The sequence below is a fragment of the Triticum urartu genome, chromosome 1, assembly GCF_003073215.2.
Source record: "Triticum urartu cultivar G1812 chromosome 1, Tu2.1, whole genome shotgun sequence".
Taxonomy (NCBI): Eukaryota; Viridiplantae; Streptophyta; class Magnoliopsida; order Poales; family Poaceae; genus Triticum; species Triticum urartu.
The window spans coordinates 97,008,289-97,021,662 of record NC_053022.1 but is presented as its reverse complement, the minus strand read 5'-3'; the positions used below and the strand labels follow the sequence as shown (position 1 = coordinate 97,021,662).

Sequence of the window (13,374 nt, the reverse complement as noted above, 5' to 3'; positions counted from 1 at the left end):
GAACTGAGTGTTCTCGTCCCCCTCGCAGACCGCCCGCCTCTTCCCGCGTTGGCGCCAGTGAGCACATTGGCGGAGAATCGAGCTCGCAAGTGCCTGACGCGTGTCACCTCTCAGCGTTGATTCTTCTGCAGACAAAGAACGGTTTTCCTCCACAAAATCAAAGAACCCGATCAAGAACCGGCAATCGTTATCAAAAGCAGGAATGAACCGGTAACGCTTTTTCCAAGCCTTGGATGCAAACCTAAATGCTTTCTTTTTGGCTGAAAGAACCCCAGCCGCGCCCGTGCCTCGGACCGAGTTAACCCAAGAAGGGAGAGTGGAAGGGAGGAAGAGGGGGTCGGTTAACCAAGCATTTTCGAAGAAGCGAGAGGGGGCGGGGACTTTGGTGGAAGCAGCCACCAAGAGTGGGACATGATCAGACGTGGTGCGTGGAAAGGAGGAGAGGGTCGAGTCGGGGAAGGTCGCGCCCCACCTATTGTCGAAAAACGCCCTGTCCAAGCGAGCCAAGGTCGGGGGGTTCTGCCGATTTGTCCATGTGTACAGACGATCCGAAAGATGCAGCTCGTGAAGGGCAGCAGAGTTTATCAAAGAGTTAAACTTAGCGGCACGCCTGACGTCAAAGCGATCATTATTTTTCTCTGACGGATCACGGATAAGATTGAAATCCCCAAGAACGAGCCAGGCATCCGAGACATTAGCAGGCAAAGCAACCATGTCTCCCACGAAATCATCCACGAGGGAGTGATCAGAGGGCCCGTACACATTGGTAATCGTCATACGCGCGGCCGAGGAAGTGCAGGCCAGCGTGACAGTGAGAGAGAAACGCGATTCAGAGGAGGAAACCAGGGAGTAACGCGCAGGATCCCAGGCCGTCACCACACCTCCACGGCTCCCATCCGCATCCTTGGTGATAAACTCCGAGAGGCGCCCTGGAAGGAAAGTAGCAGCCTTGCGGGAGTCTAAGGCAGACAGCTTACTTTCCTGAAGGCAAACAAGACTAGGGTTGGCAGAGATCACAAGGTTCTTGACAACATCACATTTGTCCTTGGAACCCAAACCCTGGACATACCAGAACAACACACGGACAGTCCTAATAGAGTTACTCCCCATTACAACAACACGCACCGTAGCAACACGAATTAAGGGAAACACTAGCGTAGTGCAGGAAAGAGCGAAGAAAAGATACAAGCCAGCCCGAGGGGAGGCGGATAAACGACGACTCACGGCTTGCCATCGCCAGAGCAGTGACAAAGGTAGGGCCGTTAATCATCAGCAGGGGCAGGCACCGGGGCAGTGGGAATGGAAGCAGCCGAGCGAAGCCCCGCCACCCTTTTCTTGCTTAAGAGGGCAAGAACGCCATCAAGGATCTTATCTTTCTCTGCCTTTGCCTTGAGCCTGGGAGAGCACCCCGTCAGAGCTTCTTTCAGGGCTTTGAGCCTGGCGGCTTTGGCTTCGACGCTGACCCAAGCCGCACTCTCCTTCCCAGCCAGACGGAGACTGCGCCGAGCTTCGCCTCCAGCTCCCGTCACCTCAGCAGCAGGCAGGTCCTCGTCCAGCTCTACAATGGTCACCGTAGAGCGGGAGGTCATCGAGCCAGAGACGGGCGAATCGAGGAGGAGAGGAGAGGCGGGAGGAGGGCCCAGGCGGGGAGGAAGGAGGGGGGAGCGCTGCCCTGGCCGGGGAGAGGTGGCGCTCCAAGTACACGCAACACCGAAGCGAGCCGCCGCTCGCCCCCACGACCGCGCCCCCGGAAGGGAGGAGCGTTGACGATGCCGCCGCGCCCCCGCCCCGCTGGCGTCCCCTGGAGGACGGGAAAGTTGTGTGCAAAAGGCGGCGGGGGGTCATGGAAGAAGGGTAGGTACAGCCCATCTCTGGAGAAGGAGTCGGAGACGGCCCACGCGCGCACCGGCCAGACGGAGATCACCCGGACACCCCATCGATTGCCGATAGGCCAGATGTCACAGGGCACATCCCGCGGGTTGCGGAGGCACACCACAACCCTCACCGTGGCCAGCTCGCGCCCCGCCAGAACCAGCGGGTCAATCTCAAGCACCTTGCCAAAGGGCGCGAAGGCCGCCGCGATGCCGACAGGATTCAGGTGCTCGGAGGGGAAGCAAGTGGCGGCGAGGAGGGCACACGTCCCCACATGCACCTTCGAGCGGGCATATTGCTCCTCGCGGTGGAGATCGATGCGCGCGCCCTCGTGCATGAAAGGTTGGTGGCGCATGGCTTCCTCACGGTCTGCCGGGGTGGCAAAGCGCAGGTACATGGCCACGATCGACGAAGGGATGGTCTCGGGGAGGATGTGCCCGATGTCACGTAGGAGAGCAGCCTGCACCGCTACCGTGTCGTTGTAGAAGGCATTTGGAGGCTCGATGGTGACCACCGCTAGCCGCAAGGTCGCGGAGTAGTCGCCGTCCGGCATGAAGACCTCAACAGAGTCCGGGCGGCGGGACTCAGCAGCAATGGAGCGTCCCGACGACCGAGAGGACTCCGAGGCCTCCAGCGACCCCGTGATGGAAGTAGGAGCGCTGCCGGACCACGACCCGTCGGAGCCGGGAGCAGGGCGCTCAGCCGCAAGCCCCTGACCATGGTCGCCGCTCAGGACCGGCTCGGGGTGGCTCGTCACCGGAGAGGAGGGTACGGGGGACGGCGGCGGAGAAGACACCACAGCAGAGGTGGAAATGTCGCGAAACCGCGGTTCCTTGCACACTTCAGGGACGGTCTCCGCCAACGAACTGGGGCCCCCAGTTTCGAACCCCCCAAGGAGGGGCACGTCAACCAGGGCCTGGGCAGCACGGGCGGCGGCAGAAGGGTACGGAGTGGCGGGGCGCCGGGCAGGAGGAGGTGGCGGCGGAGAGCATCGGCCTGGGTGGGGAGGTGCAGGTGGCGTGGCGGGGCGAGGACTTGCGAGGGGATGCCATGACGCAACACGGTGATCCGGCGCGGTGGCCCGAGACACGGCAGCGTCGGCAACGAACAGGGTCGCGGCAGTCCCTGACGAAATGGAGAGTGGAGAGGCAGCGGAAACACCCCGAGAGCGATAGCGGAGGGATGAAAGGGCGCGGGGCAGGTTTTTGGCTATGGTTAGTGGAGAGGAGCGCGTCCCGATATGGGCTTCCCCTCGCACCCGCAGGGGTAGTAAACGCCGACGAGACAGCCGCCGTTGAGCCATCACTCCCCCTGCAGTCAATGCCCGGTGAACAGCCGCTACGGACAGCGGAGTTGTCGCACTGGGATGCGACCAAACTTGCCGGGAGATCGGGTGCAGGATGGGCAGGAGATTTCTCGGGCGTTCTCGACGAATCAGCGAGCGAAACGTTAGTCCGCGGTAGGGGGAGCAAACCGAGGGAATTAAACCCTGAGGGGATGGGGCACCAAATCTCTAAAAGCCTATGGCGGCTAGCCTTAGCCCCTCCCGCAATAACACCCGGTTGGTGACCTCGGCCAGCCACGCGCGAAGCGCTAGCCACGCGCACAGCGCGCTCCCGGGCCCTGGCCGCAGCAGCGTAGGCCCCACCCTTAGAGACGAACAGCGCGAGGTTGATGGCGTGCAAGAGGCCAGGGCCGACGGCGACGAGGAACTCGGCGACGGCGGGGCTAGCAACCTCGACAGAGAAGACCAGAGCATGGTCGGGGGAGGCGATGAGCTTTTCATCTGGCGAGCAGAAGAAGTAGGAGAGAAGGTTCGCTACCCCGCTCGCCGAAAAGCACTTCGCCGGGAAAGGAGCAACGACCCAGAGAACACCGGGGGGGCCCAGCACAGGGAAGGCCACCGTGTGAGGTGAGGAACGAGGCCAGCACACGCTGGCGGAAGGCAATGCCAGGACGCGGAACCGAGGCACAGGGGAGAGCATGGGACGAACAACCGACAGAGAGCGAGTTAGGGTTACCTCCAGGGCAGGAGCCAGCAGCCAGAGCGGCGTGAGGGTGGCTGGGGACGACTGCCGGACTTGGGGAGGACGGTGGAGGAGGGGCAGCAGCCGCGCCCGCGGACGCCGGGGGGTCGCCTGGCGGGTCGCCAGAGCCTTCACTCTCCATCATCTTTACTAATAAATTAAGTTCCTTGTTGAATTTCAATCAATGGTAACAAACAAGTTCCTTGTTAGAACTTCTGATCAGTTCCTACCCAAATATTTCTATCGTGTTTACTAATAAATTAAGTTCGAAAGCACCAGAGAAATTCTCTTTATGTTTTCATCACCACAATATTGTCATTTTCATCTGACCCCACACAGGTTAATATTCTCTATGTGCAGAGCCATTCTTGGATGCGCACATTCTTCTAGCCTTGCCTTGTTATGTCTTTCACGAAGTTGGCAATCCATCTGTAAATGCCTCCATGTACATAAACTGGTTAGTGTATGCATAGTCATCTGCTTTATAAATTTAATCTGTACGTAGCAGTTCTGCATGTTGTTCGCCTTTCATGTGTTTTGAGTTGTCATGGACCATGACTGAATACTAAAGTTCAAATGCTTGCTCATTTGTATCCAACCCTTCCCACCAATTTCAAGTTTTTTTAGACAATGAAAACTTTTATTACGCCTATCCCCTGCATCATAGATGCATATATAGCCTCACTTAATCTGAACCATGTCGTTTTCAGCCTACTTTGCAGGCCTCTGCATGGAGTCGCAAATTCTTCTGCCCTTGCATTCACACATAGTGTGTGCTTCATGTCCTTGGGTGGTATCACCTCCCTGTGCAGATATGGTATGTATATGCAAGTCCACACTTTATACCTCATAAAACTAATCCATGATATTTACCTTGTTTCTTCATAACCCACAGGTTACACCCAAGTCATATTACTTTGGTTGTGATTTCCTTATAACAACAAAATCTAAAGTGTTCCTTACCTCATTTAAATCTACTTTGCAGGGATCTGTCCTGGACTTGGGCTTTCTCATAGCCTTGTAGAAATCTCTTCATTCTTCTGGCAAAAAAAAAAGAAAAAGAAGAAAAAGAAGAAAAAAAGAAGAAAAGAAAAAAGAAAGCAAAAAAGAAAAAAGAGAAAAAAGGAAAAAGGAAAAAGGAAAAAAGAAAAGGAAAGAAAAAAAAAAGAAGTTTTTTACCTAAAAAATCCAAACATTCAAAGTTAACACATATTGTTTTGTGGTATCTTTAAAATGGGTAGTTGTGTCACTGTATGATGTTCTTTCAAGAAAAAAAGGTAGCGGCATTGTTCGATTTCGAGTTCCAAACTTTCTTACTCAGAAATAGGACCTGTTGCCTGATAGTTGTGTTTAAAATTAGGAAACCAACAAGGGAGTATTAGGTTCTTGTAAAAGAAAAGAAAAGAAAGGAAAAGAGGAAACACGCGAACCAAAAGAAAGAAGAGTAAAACAGGGGAAATAGTAGCAGACTCCTTTGGGCTGGATTAATGAAGTATGCACCCTGCAGCATGTTAGACTGGACCTGAATTAATAAGGTATGTGTTATTTGCAAATTATGAGGTATGTGTTAGACTGGACATGAGTAAAATCTATTAAAATTACACAATGATTTATTTTGTAGATCAGCCTCCTTAGAAGCAAAAGTATGTGCAGAAGTTGTGGTTAGTTCAGGTTGTCTTCTGCCACTGCAATGGCCATAAAAGTAACGGTACTGTCCGGTGAATGCAATCTGTTCCAAGAACTTTTGTACCACAGCCAGGATTATATGTTTCTTGAACTGCATGTGCACAATGGTGAGTATATTTAGATTTTAGTTTATCTTTGAAATTCTCGCCTTGTGTGACATCCTTTATGACTTGTTCTGTACTATTGCTTTGCGGCAGTGAACTGAAACATCTTCAGCTTAGACTATCCGATCCACCCGTAAAAAAAAACTATCCGATGAATCGGAAAATGCTGCCATGAATATACTACCAGACCAAAATCCTCCTTCAGATGAAAGTAACAGTATTGTTCGGTGAATGCAATCTGTTCCAGGCGCTTTTGTAACAAAGCCAGGATTATATAATTCTTGAACTGCATGGTACACAATGGTGAGTACATTTAGACCTTAGTTTATTTCAGAATTCCTCGCCTTGTGCATCCTTTATGACTTGTTCTGTTCTGTTCCATTGCTGCAGTGACCCGAATCATCTTCAGCTTGGACTAGTTTAATCATCAATCGGGAAATGCGGCCATGAATATGCGATCAAGCCAAAACCTTCCTTCATATGGTGTGTGATGTACTCCGATCTAGTGATGTTCTCAGTTTGGTATCATAATGCAAAGTATTTACCTTAGCAAAATGGTGAGAAGTCCTTACAGTGTTTGTTGACGACCTCTTTATTAGCAGATAAAACATGGAAGGTACCGGGCGAAATGGTTGGCATTTTCTTCACAAAAGGAAAATGCTGCTCATCTGGTTTGCATGGCGTCTTCAGTGTCTCACTCTGGAAATCCTACTCTGCTGGGTTCTCTTGAGAAAGGGAAACAAAGGGAAAATGTGAAAAAACCTAAAAAGGGAAGAAAGAGAAGTGGGGAATATAACATATAAAAGCAACTCTCCATCTGCCCACACTTTGCACAAGTGGGCTGAGATGTGCGAAATGCAGAGAGCCGAAGACCCATCCCTCAACCAAAGCCCCTGTGGCTCCATGCTGTGGCGGTGTAGAGAATCGTCAGAAGTTTGGCATGCTGGCGAAGGGTGTTGGGTGAGTAGCGGCGATGCCAACGACTTGGTAGTGAGCGATCCATGGCGGCGGTGAAGGAAGAGCATAGAGGTGACATTCCTGTTTGGTCTGAGTCCGTGTTACCCCCCTTAAAGTTGAAGCCACATCCAGTGACATGGACTTCAGATATCCTTGCTGGTCAGGGGTGCTCGATAGAAGACACAGTCAACAGAGTGCTTCTTGATGTAGACTTTGGTACTAGATGAAGAACAGGTTCATCCGGGGTATTCGGTGGTCAGTTCATCGCAGCTAGAAGCACAAAGGTGTGTTCTGGTGCGCGGATGCGTGAGCGTGCAGGGATGGATGGTGTACAATGGTGAGTACAGTTTTAGACCTTAGTTTATTTCAGAAATTCCTCGCCTTGTGCATCCTTCATGACTTGTTCTGCCTAAAATCTAAAAAGCGGCCGCGCGCTGAACGGAGAGAACGAGCGGCCGAACGAGAGCCGCTCGATCTCGTCCCGATCGACGGCACGCTGTGTCCAGGTGTCCCCTGGTCGGTTGGTGGGGCCGCGCCGCTCGGACCCGCGCGTGGACCGGTCGCCTGGTCCGATTGCGCCGCGCCGCGCGAGTAAGCCCCTTGTGGGACCCACATGTCATAGAGTATTAGGCAGTTCTCCAGCGTATTAGCCGCTCGTGCGTAGTGGCTGATGGTTTCGAATTTTGTGCCATTACCCCGTCCACCCCTCCCCACCTCTCGCCGCCCATTCCTCCTCTTTCCCCCTCTCCCCCTTTGCTTTAGCTGTTGGTTGGTGCTCGGAGGCGGTTCCAAATCCGCCGGGTTGTGGTCGACGGCGGGGCGCGCCGCGAGGGTCGTTGTCCGCGGCGGCACATGTACTGCTCCTACGCGCGCTCCTTGTTCTTCGTCCTGCTTGTTTCTCCACTCGTCCGCCCTCCTTTTTTCTGGTGAGGTCGCTCGTTTTTTGGTGAGGTCGCGGTCGTTGTCAGGGAGGTCGAGGTAGAGGTCGAACTCGAGGTCGCGGTCGGGGTTAGGGAGGTCGAACTCATTTTTCGGCGAGGTTGAGGTCACCCCCGCGGACTACTTCGTTTAGGAAACCGCCAGATTGGCAGGGGTGGGCTAGGGTTGTGCTCATCCCGTCGTTTTTGCGTTGCAGTAGGGGGGAGAGCTCGTGCATACACGTACGGGATGAGCGGTTCATGGAGGATGAGTGGTTCGCGGCGATAGAGCCGCGTCTGTGGATTGTAGCCTCGCGGTGGATCTGGTGTTTTTGATTAGTGTTTTCCCCCGCGGTGTGCAACTCTGTTCCCTTGCATGCAAATTAGGAGCAGTAGTAGACAATGTTTGAGATAATATAGCCAATCTGCCAGCCTTGTGGTGGTTCTTCTGGGTCATGTGTTTTCCCCTGTTGTGTGCAATTAGGGATCATTACTTGTGCAAATTAGTACCTATGCTTGCCAATTTCCCAATATTCTCTATCCAAGCTGCCAGCCTTTTGTTATTGATCTGGTGTGAGCGCCAGGTGTCGCCTGGGGAATGCGTTTGTTGTTGGTGTAGGTGGTTGTTGGATTTGCGCTCGAGGCAGACGTCCGCGGCTGCCCTCTGCTATCCTCCCTCTCTCTGTCTCGTTGCCGGTGGCGAGGTGGTGTCTAGGTCGACGGGCGGCGGATGTGGCAGGCTGCATAGAGGGGGAGCCCTTGCTGTGTTTTGCTTCGTTTTTGTGCGGTAGTGGTGGTGGTGGTTTTTGTCCCGCGATTCATCCTTGATTCGCTGTTCATGGCCGCTGCGGGAAGTTTATGAAATGGGTGGCTATGCATTTGCAGTTCTGTGAACTTGGTGTCTCTTAGTTGTGTTCGAGTTTGCAGAAGTTGCTGTGTAGTTGGTAGACACTTGTGTTCCAGTTGCACAAGTTGTTCGTTCTTAGTTGGATATATGCTTGAACTAGTTGGTATTCATTTTTTAGTCCGGTTGCACAAGTTGATGTACCCAGTTGGCTGATTTTGAAGTTGTTGTACAGATATTGTTAGATGTGCGTAATGCTGTGCGCAATGTATTGGCTGATTTGAAGTTGTTGTACAAAGATTTAGGTAGAGAGGATTTTCTATTAGTTGCACAAAATTCTATCCAGTTGGCTTCATTCATATAGTAGTTGGTTGTCCCTATGTTTTGCAGTTGCACCAGTTTGTGCTAGTTGGGTGTCTACACACTGTTCAGTTGCACAAGTTGCCTGCTCAGTTGGCTGCATCACTTTTACTAGTTGGCTGTCCATATGTTCTACACCTGCACTAGTTGTCCCGCTTAGTTGGTTTGCTGTTTTGCACTAGGTTGACCGTCTATATGTTGTTCATTTGCACAATTAGTTGGCTGCATCCATATACTAGTTGGCTGTATATATGCTGTTTTTGAGTTGCACAAGTTGCTCTGCTTTTCGTATTCGAGTTGCCAATATGGTCTACCCATTCTGTCAGTCTTGTTGTGTATGTGGTTGTTCATGTGTGTTTCCCCTGTTGTGTGCAACCAGGGTCCATTATTTGTGCAAATTAGTTACAATGCCTGCCAATTTTCCAATATTGTATATTCTTGTTGCACAAGTTCTGTTTTTGTCCCAGTTGCACAAGTTATCATAATGAGTTTGTTGCCTTTAGTTAACTATTTTCTGCCTAGTTATTACTTTGCCACAGTTAAACTTTAGTTGGTTTATATGATTTCTCCTAGTCCTTCAAGTTTTATGCTGAGTTCATGTTGCTGTTTGTTAGATGTGCGCATGTTGTGTGCAATGCAATGGCTGATTGAACTTGTTGTATATGTTTGTAGTTGCACAAAATTCTCCTCAGTTGGCTGCATCCATATATTAGTTGGTTGTCCATATGCTCTGCAGTTGCACTAGTTGTCTTGGTTAGTTGGTTTACTGTTCCTAACTGTTTGTACTAGCTGGTTGTCTACACGCTGTTCAGTTGCACAAGTTGCCTACTGATTTGGTTGCATCACTATACTAGTTGGCTGTCCATGTGTTTTACAATGGATACTAGTTGCCCTGCTTAGTTTGCTTGTTGTTTTGTGCTAGGTTGTCTGTCTACGCGTTCTTCAGTTGCACAAGTTGCCTGATTAGTTGGCTGCATCCATGTACTAGTTGGTTCTGTACTTCATTTTGCGCATCTTCTAACTATGTTTTCTTTTCTTGTATTTTCCCCACAGGCTAAAAATGGTTATAATAGGAGGAGGAGCTGATGGCAATGAAGGAGATGTATTTTTCTCATTTTTTCTGCATATTTGAGTTGTTTTCAACTTATCCATGTATGCTTATATCCTTTTTTTCATGTTTTTTTGGTTGCTTAATTAGGGTTTTGGAAGTCAGTCCCTTTGCCGGAGGACAAAGCGTGCTGCTAATCGCCAGCCACGCCCAAAACGTACTGTTGAGGAGGGAGAGGAAGTTGAGGTAAGGGCATGCTGATTACACATTCACCTTATTTTGGGTCATATAATAATTTTTTTCCCACAACCATGTTTTTTTTTATTTTTTTAGGATGTTGATCGGTTTCGGGTTGTAAAGCGGACTAAACGTGCAGCAGCAGCAGAGCGAGCTGAATCATCTACTAGGGTAAGTAAATCCTTGAATATCAATGCTTCTCGGGGTTTTAGGGGCTGATGAATTTATGATGCAGTTGGCACAACTTTTTTTGTTCTAGTTGCTCAATTACCATCTTGTAGTTGACATCACTAGTCATCTTGATGTACATATAGTTTTCACAAAAGTTGACATCTTTGTAGTTGACATCATTTGTCACCATTTTTGTGCAGGCAATAGTTGGTGGAGGAGCTGCCTCATCTTCCGCAGCAGATGCTGAGGTATGTGGTTTTTTTTGTGTGTTTATGAGCTATTGAATTGTTTCTTGCAAACCTGTTTTTTAGTTGTTGTTATCTTCTTCCCAACATCATGCTTTATCGTTGCACATCCCCTAGAACTTTCTGTAGTTGTCAGGTCTAGTATGTTTTCCTAGTTTTCTTGCTGTTTGCACACTGGTAGTCTTTAGTTGCCATGATGAACTTTCTTGGTTGCACAAAAACGCCATATCAGTTGGTATGATCCATTTTATGTTTATATAGTTTTTTGCAATATTGATCCACACGATCATTGCTAGTTTTTTCATAGTTCAGTTTTCTGTCCTGTGTTTAATTTTTTAATTTTTTCATCATCAGTCCAGTGTTGAAGGAGTTGAGGTGCCTGCCTGGGAAGATGTGGAGCGACCATCACAAGCTGGCAGGTTAAGGGCATCACCAGGGCGGTTTGTGAAGTTCAACAGCTCGCTATCCCCGCCACAGAAGTCAGAGCTAGTTTCAAGGTTGTTTGGGGGCCTCTTGAACTTATCAGATACACTTCCAGGGGACTTTAGTAAATTCCTGGTGCAGTCCTACCAGCCAAAGACATCTGAAATGGTGTTCCCAGGCAGGGGAAGTATCCGTGTCGATGCTGACAGTGTTCAAAGGGTGTTTGATCTTCCTAATAGGGGTCTAAAAGTCAGTTATAAAGTTGACAAGGATACAACTAGGAGATTCAGAGAGACTTTCAACATAACTGGAAGTTCTCATCCCCAGATCAGTACATGGACCAAGATGATTTCGGATATGGGGGGAGAACGGATGACACATTCTTTATGGCTTGGCTTGCGGTTGCATTCAACACTTTTCTAGCACCAACCACTGCCCTGAGGCTGAGCCCAAAGTGCTACGGACTCGTGCTAGATCATGGAAACCTCAAGAACATGAACATCTGCCTTTTTGTAGTAGAACACATCAATGAAGCTTTCCGGAACATGGACCACGCGAAGCATGTTAGAGTTATAATATAAGTCATGTACCCCTTTGTATTTATCCTGTTGTATAAGGGGTTTCCTGCATATGTTCCACACCTGTACATGTATATATATCGGCCTATGGCCTCATGGGAATACAAGTTGCATATTCCTAACATGGTATTAGAGCTAGGTCAATTTTTTGCACGCTGCAACTCGTGCTATTGATCCGTCGACCGCAGCCGCCGGCCTCGATCTCTTGTTTCCGCTCGTCTGGCTCCCGATCGAAGCTCTCCCTCGATCTCCCGGAGTCTCCCGTATTGGATCGATCTAGTCCGGCTCGTCTCGCTCCCGATCGAAGCCCCCCCTCGATCTCCTGGAGTCTTCGATCGGATCGATCCCCAGCCGGCCTCGCTCCCCAGCCGGCCCGCTCGTCTCGCTTGGCAGCCGGCCTGCTAGTCTCGGTTGTAGCTCCCAGCCGGCCTGCCCGCTCGTCCTGCTTGTAGCTCCCAGCCAGCCGGCCTGCCCGCCGTCCTGCTTGCAGCTCCCAGCCAGCCGGCCTGATCTCCTGCTCCCGCCAGCCCTGGTCCCTGCGTTTCTTCAGCCGCCGACTGCCAGCTGCCCCTTGATAAAAAAAATGTCTGCTGCATCGGGCTATGTTGTTGTCCCTCGCTGTCCGGTGATCTTTGATGGTACTAACTACACCGAGTTTACTGGGTTCATGCGCATTCACATGCGTGGCATCCGTCTCTGGGGTGTTCTTTCTGGTAAGGTCTGCTGTCCGCCACATCCGGTTCCTCCGGTTGCCCCTATTCCGCTGACTCCATTGGTTCTTCCTACGAATGCTAATCAGGCCGCCAAGGATGCGGCTAAGCTTGCTGATGAGGCTGCTGATCGTGCTTATGATGAGAGGGTTTTGGCTTATGAGGAGGCTCTTTAGACGTATCATGGTGCTCTGTCTGTTTACACCCAGTGGCTTGATGATGATGCTCGTGCTGCAGCTGTTCTCACTGCTAGTGTTCTGCCTCAATTTGCTTCTGAGTTTCTGGGTCTTCCTACTGTCTTTGAGATGTGGACCAGTCTTCGTCAGCGCTATGAGCCCTCTGGTGATGCCTTATACCTTTCCGTGGTCCGTTAGGAGCATGCTCTTCAGCAGGGTGACTCTATTATTGATGACTTCTATGCACAGAGTTCTGCTATCTGGCGCCAGCTTGATTCTCTCTGCAGTGCTGGTTGTCGTACTTGCCCCTGTTGCCAGGCTGTCCAGGCCAATTTGGAGTTTCATCGCGTCTACGAGTTCCTGTCTCGGCTCCGTAAGGAGTTTGAGCCCCGGCATGCTCAGTTGTTTGCTCGTGGCCGTATTTCTCTCATGGAGGCGCTTTCTAATATTTGTGCGGAGGAGACTCGCTTACATGGTGCTGGTTTGCTGGAGGTTCCCTCTGTGCTCGCTACTCGGTCTTCTTCCACGCCACCTGCTGCACCGACCCCTTCTCGCTTGAGTGCTCCGCCGCTCTTGCCCACTCCTTCTGGAGGCTCAGGTCGCCCCCGTCCACATTGCGATTACTGCAACAATGATGGTCATATTGAGTCTCAGTGCTACACGAAGAGGAAACACCTGCGCAAGGCGCGATCATCATCTTCAGGTACTTCGTCATCTACCTCGACAGCTTCAACCATTGCTTTGACTGAGCAGGATATTCTGAGACTTAAGCGTCTGCTCGCGACTTCAAGTTCTTCCTCGATGGGTACTGCTGGTTCTGTGACTGATGCTTCCCGCACTGAGCAACCGCCCTCTACACAGTCAGGTACGTCCCCATGGGTTCTGGACTCTGGAGCTTCTTTTCATATGTCTTCTCATTCTTCCACTTTGTCCTCTCTTCGATCACTGGATTCTCCTGTTCATGTCTTCACTGCTGATGGTACTCCACTTTCTGTTGCTAGTAGAGGCAATCTTACCAC

General features: G+C 50.7%; 1 protein-coding gene across 3 annotated transcripts in view; it reads left to right on the top strand.

The window, feature by feature from the left end:
* LOC125550243 (putative disease resistance protein RGA3) overlaps nucleotides 1-11,593 on the top strand; it is a 28,116-nt gene extending 16,523 nt beyond the window's left edge. Inside the window, exons 1-13 of one of the 3 annotated variants that reach the window (XM_048713207.1) lie at nucleotides 4,058-4,086; nucleotides 4,260-4,356; nucleotides 4,610-4,716; nucleotides 4,885-5,434; nucleotides 5,521-5,692; nucleotides 5,783-5,992; nucleotides 6,080-6,172; nucleotides 6,292-6,983; nucleotides 9,821-9,869; nucleotides 9,966-10,061; nucleotides 10,149-10,223; nucleotides 10,424-10,471; nucleotides 10,823-11,593. In XM_048713207.1, coding sequence (XP_048569164.1) covers nucleotides 6,949-6,983; nucleotides 9,821-9,869; nucleotides 9,966-10,061; nucleotides 10,149-10,223; nucleotides 10,424-10,471; nucleotides 10,823-11,314 — 795 coding nt within the window. In that variant the 5' untranslated portion in view covers nucleotides 4,058-4,086; nucleotides 4,260-4,356; nucleotides 4,610-4,716; ... (3 more) ...; nucleotides 6,080-6,172; nucleotides 6,292-6,948 and the 3' untranslated portion in view covers nucleotides 11,315-11,593. Of the gene's footprint in view, nucleotides 1-4,057; nucleotides 4,087-4,238; nucleotides 4,357-4,609; nucleotides 4,717-4,884; nucleotides 5,435-5,520; nucleotides 5,693-5,782; nucleotides 5,993-6,079; nucleotides 6,173-6,291; nucleotides 6,984-9,820; nucleotides 9,876-9,965; nucleotides 10,062-10,148; nucleotides 10,224-10,423; nucleotides 10,472-10,822 lie in introns of those variants that run through there. The other 2 variants (XR_007301557.1, XM_048713197.1) reach the window with 2 other exon arrangements.
* The last annotated feature ends 1,781 nt before the right edge of the window (nucleotides 11,594-13,374 follow it).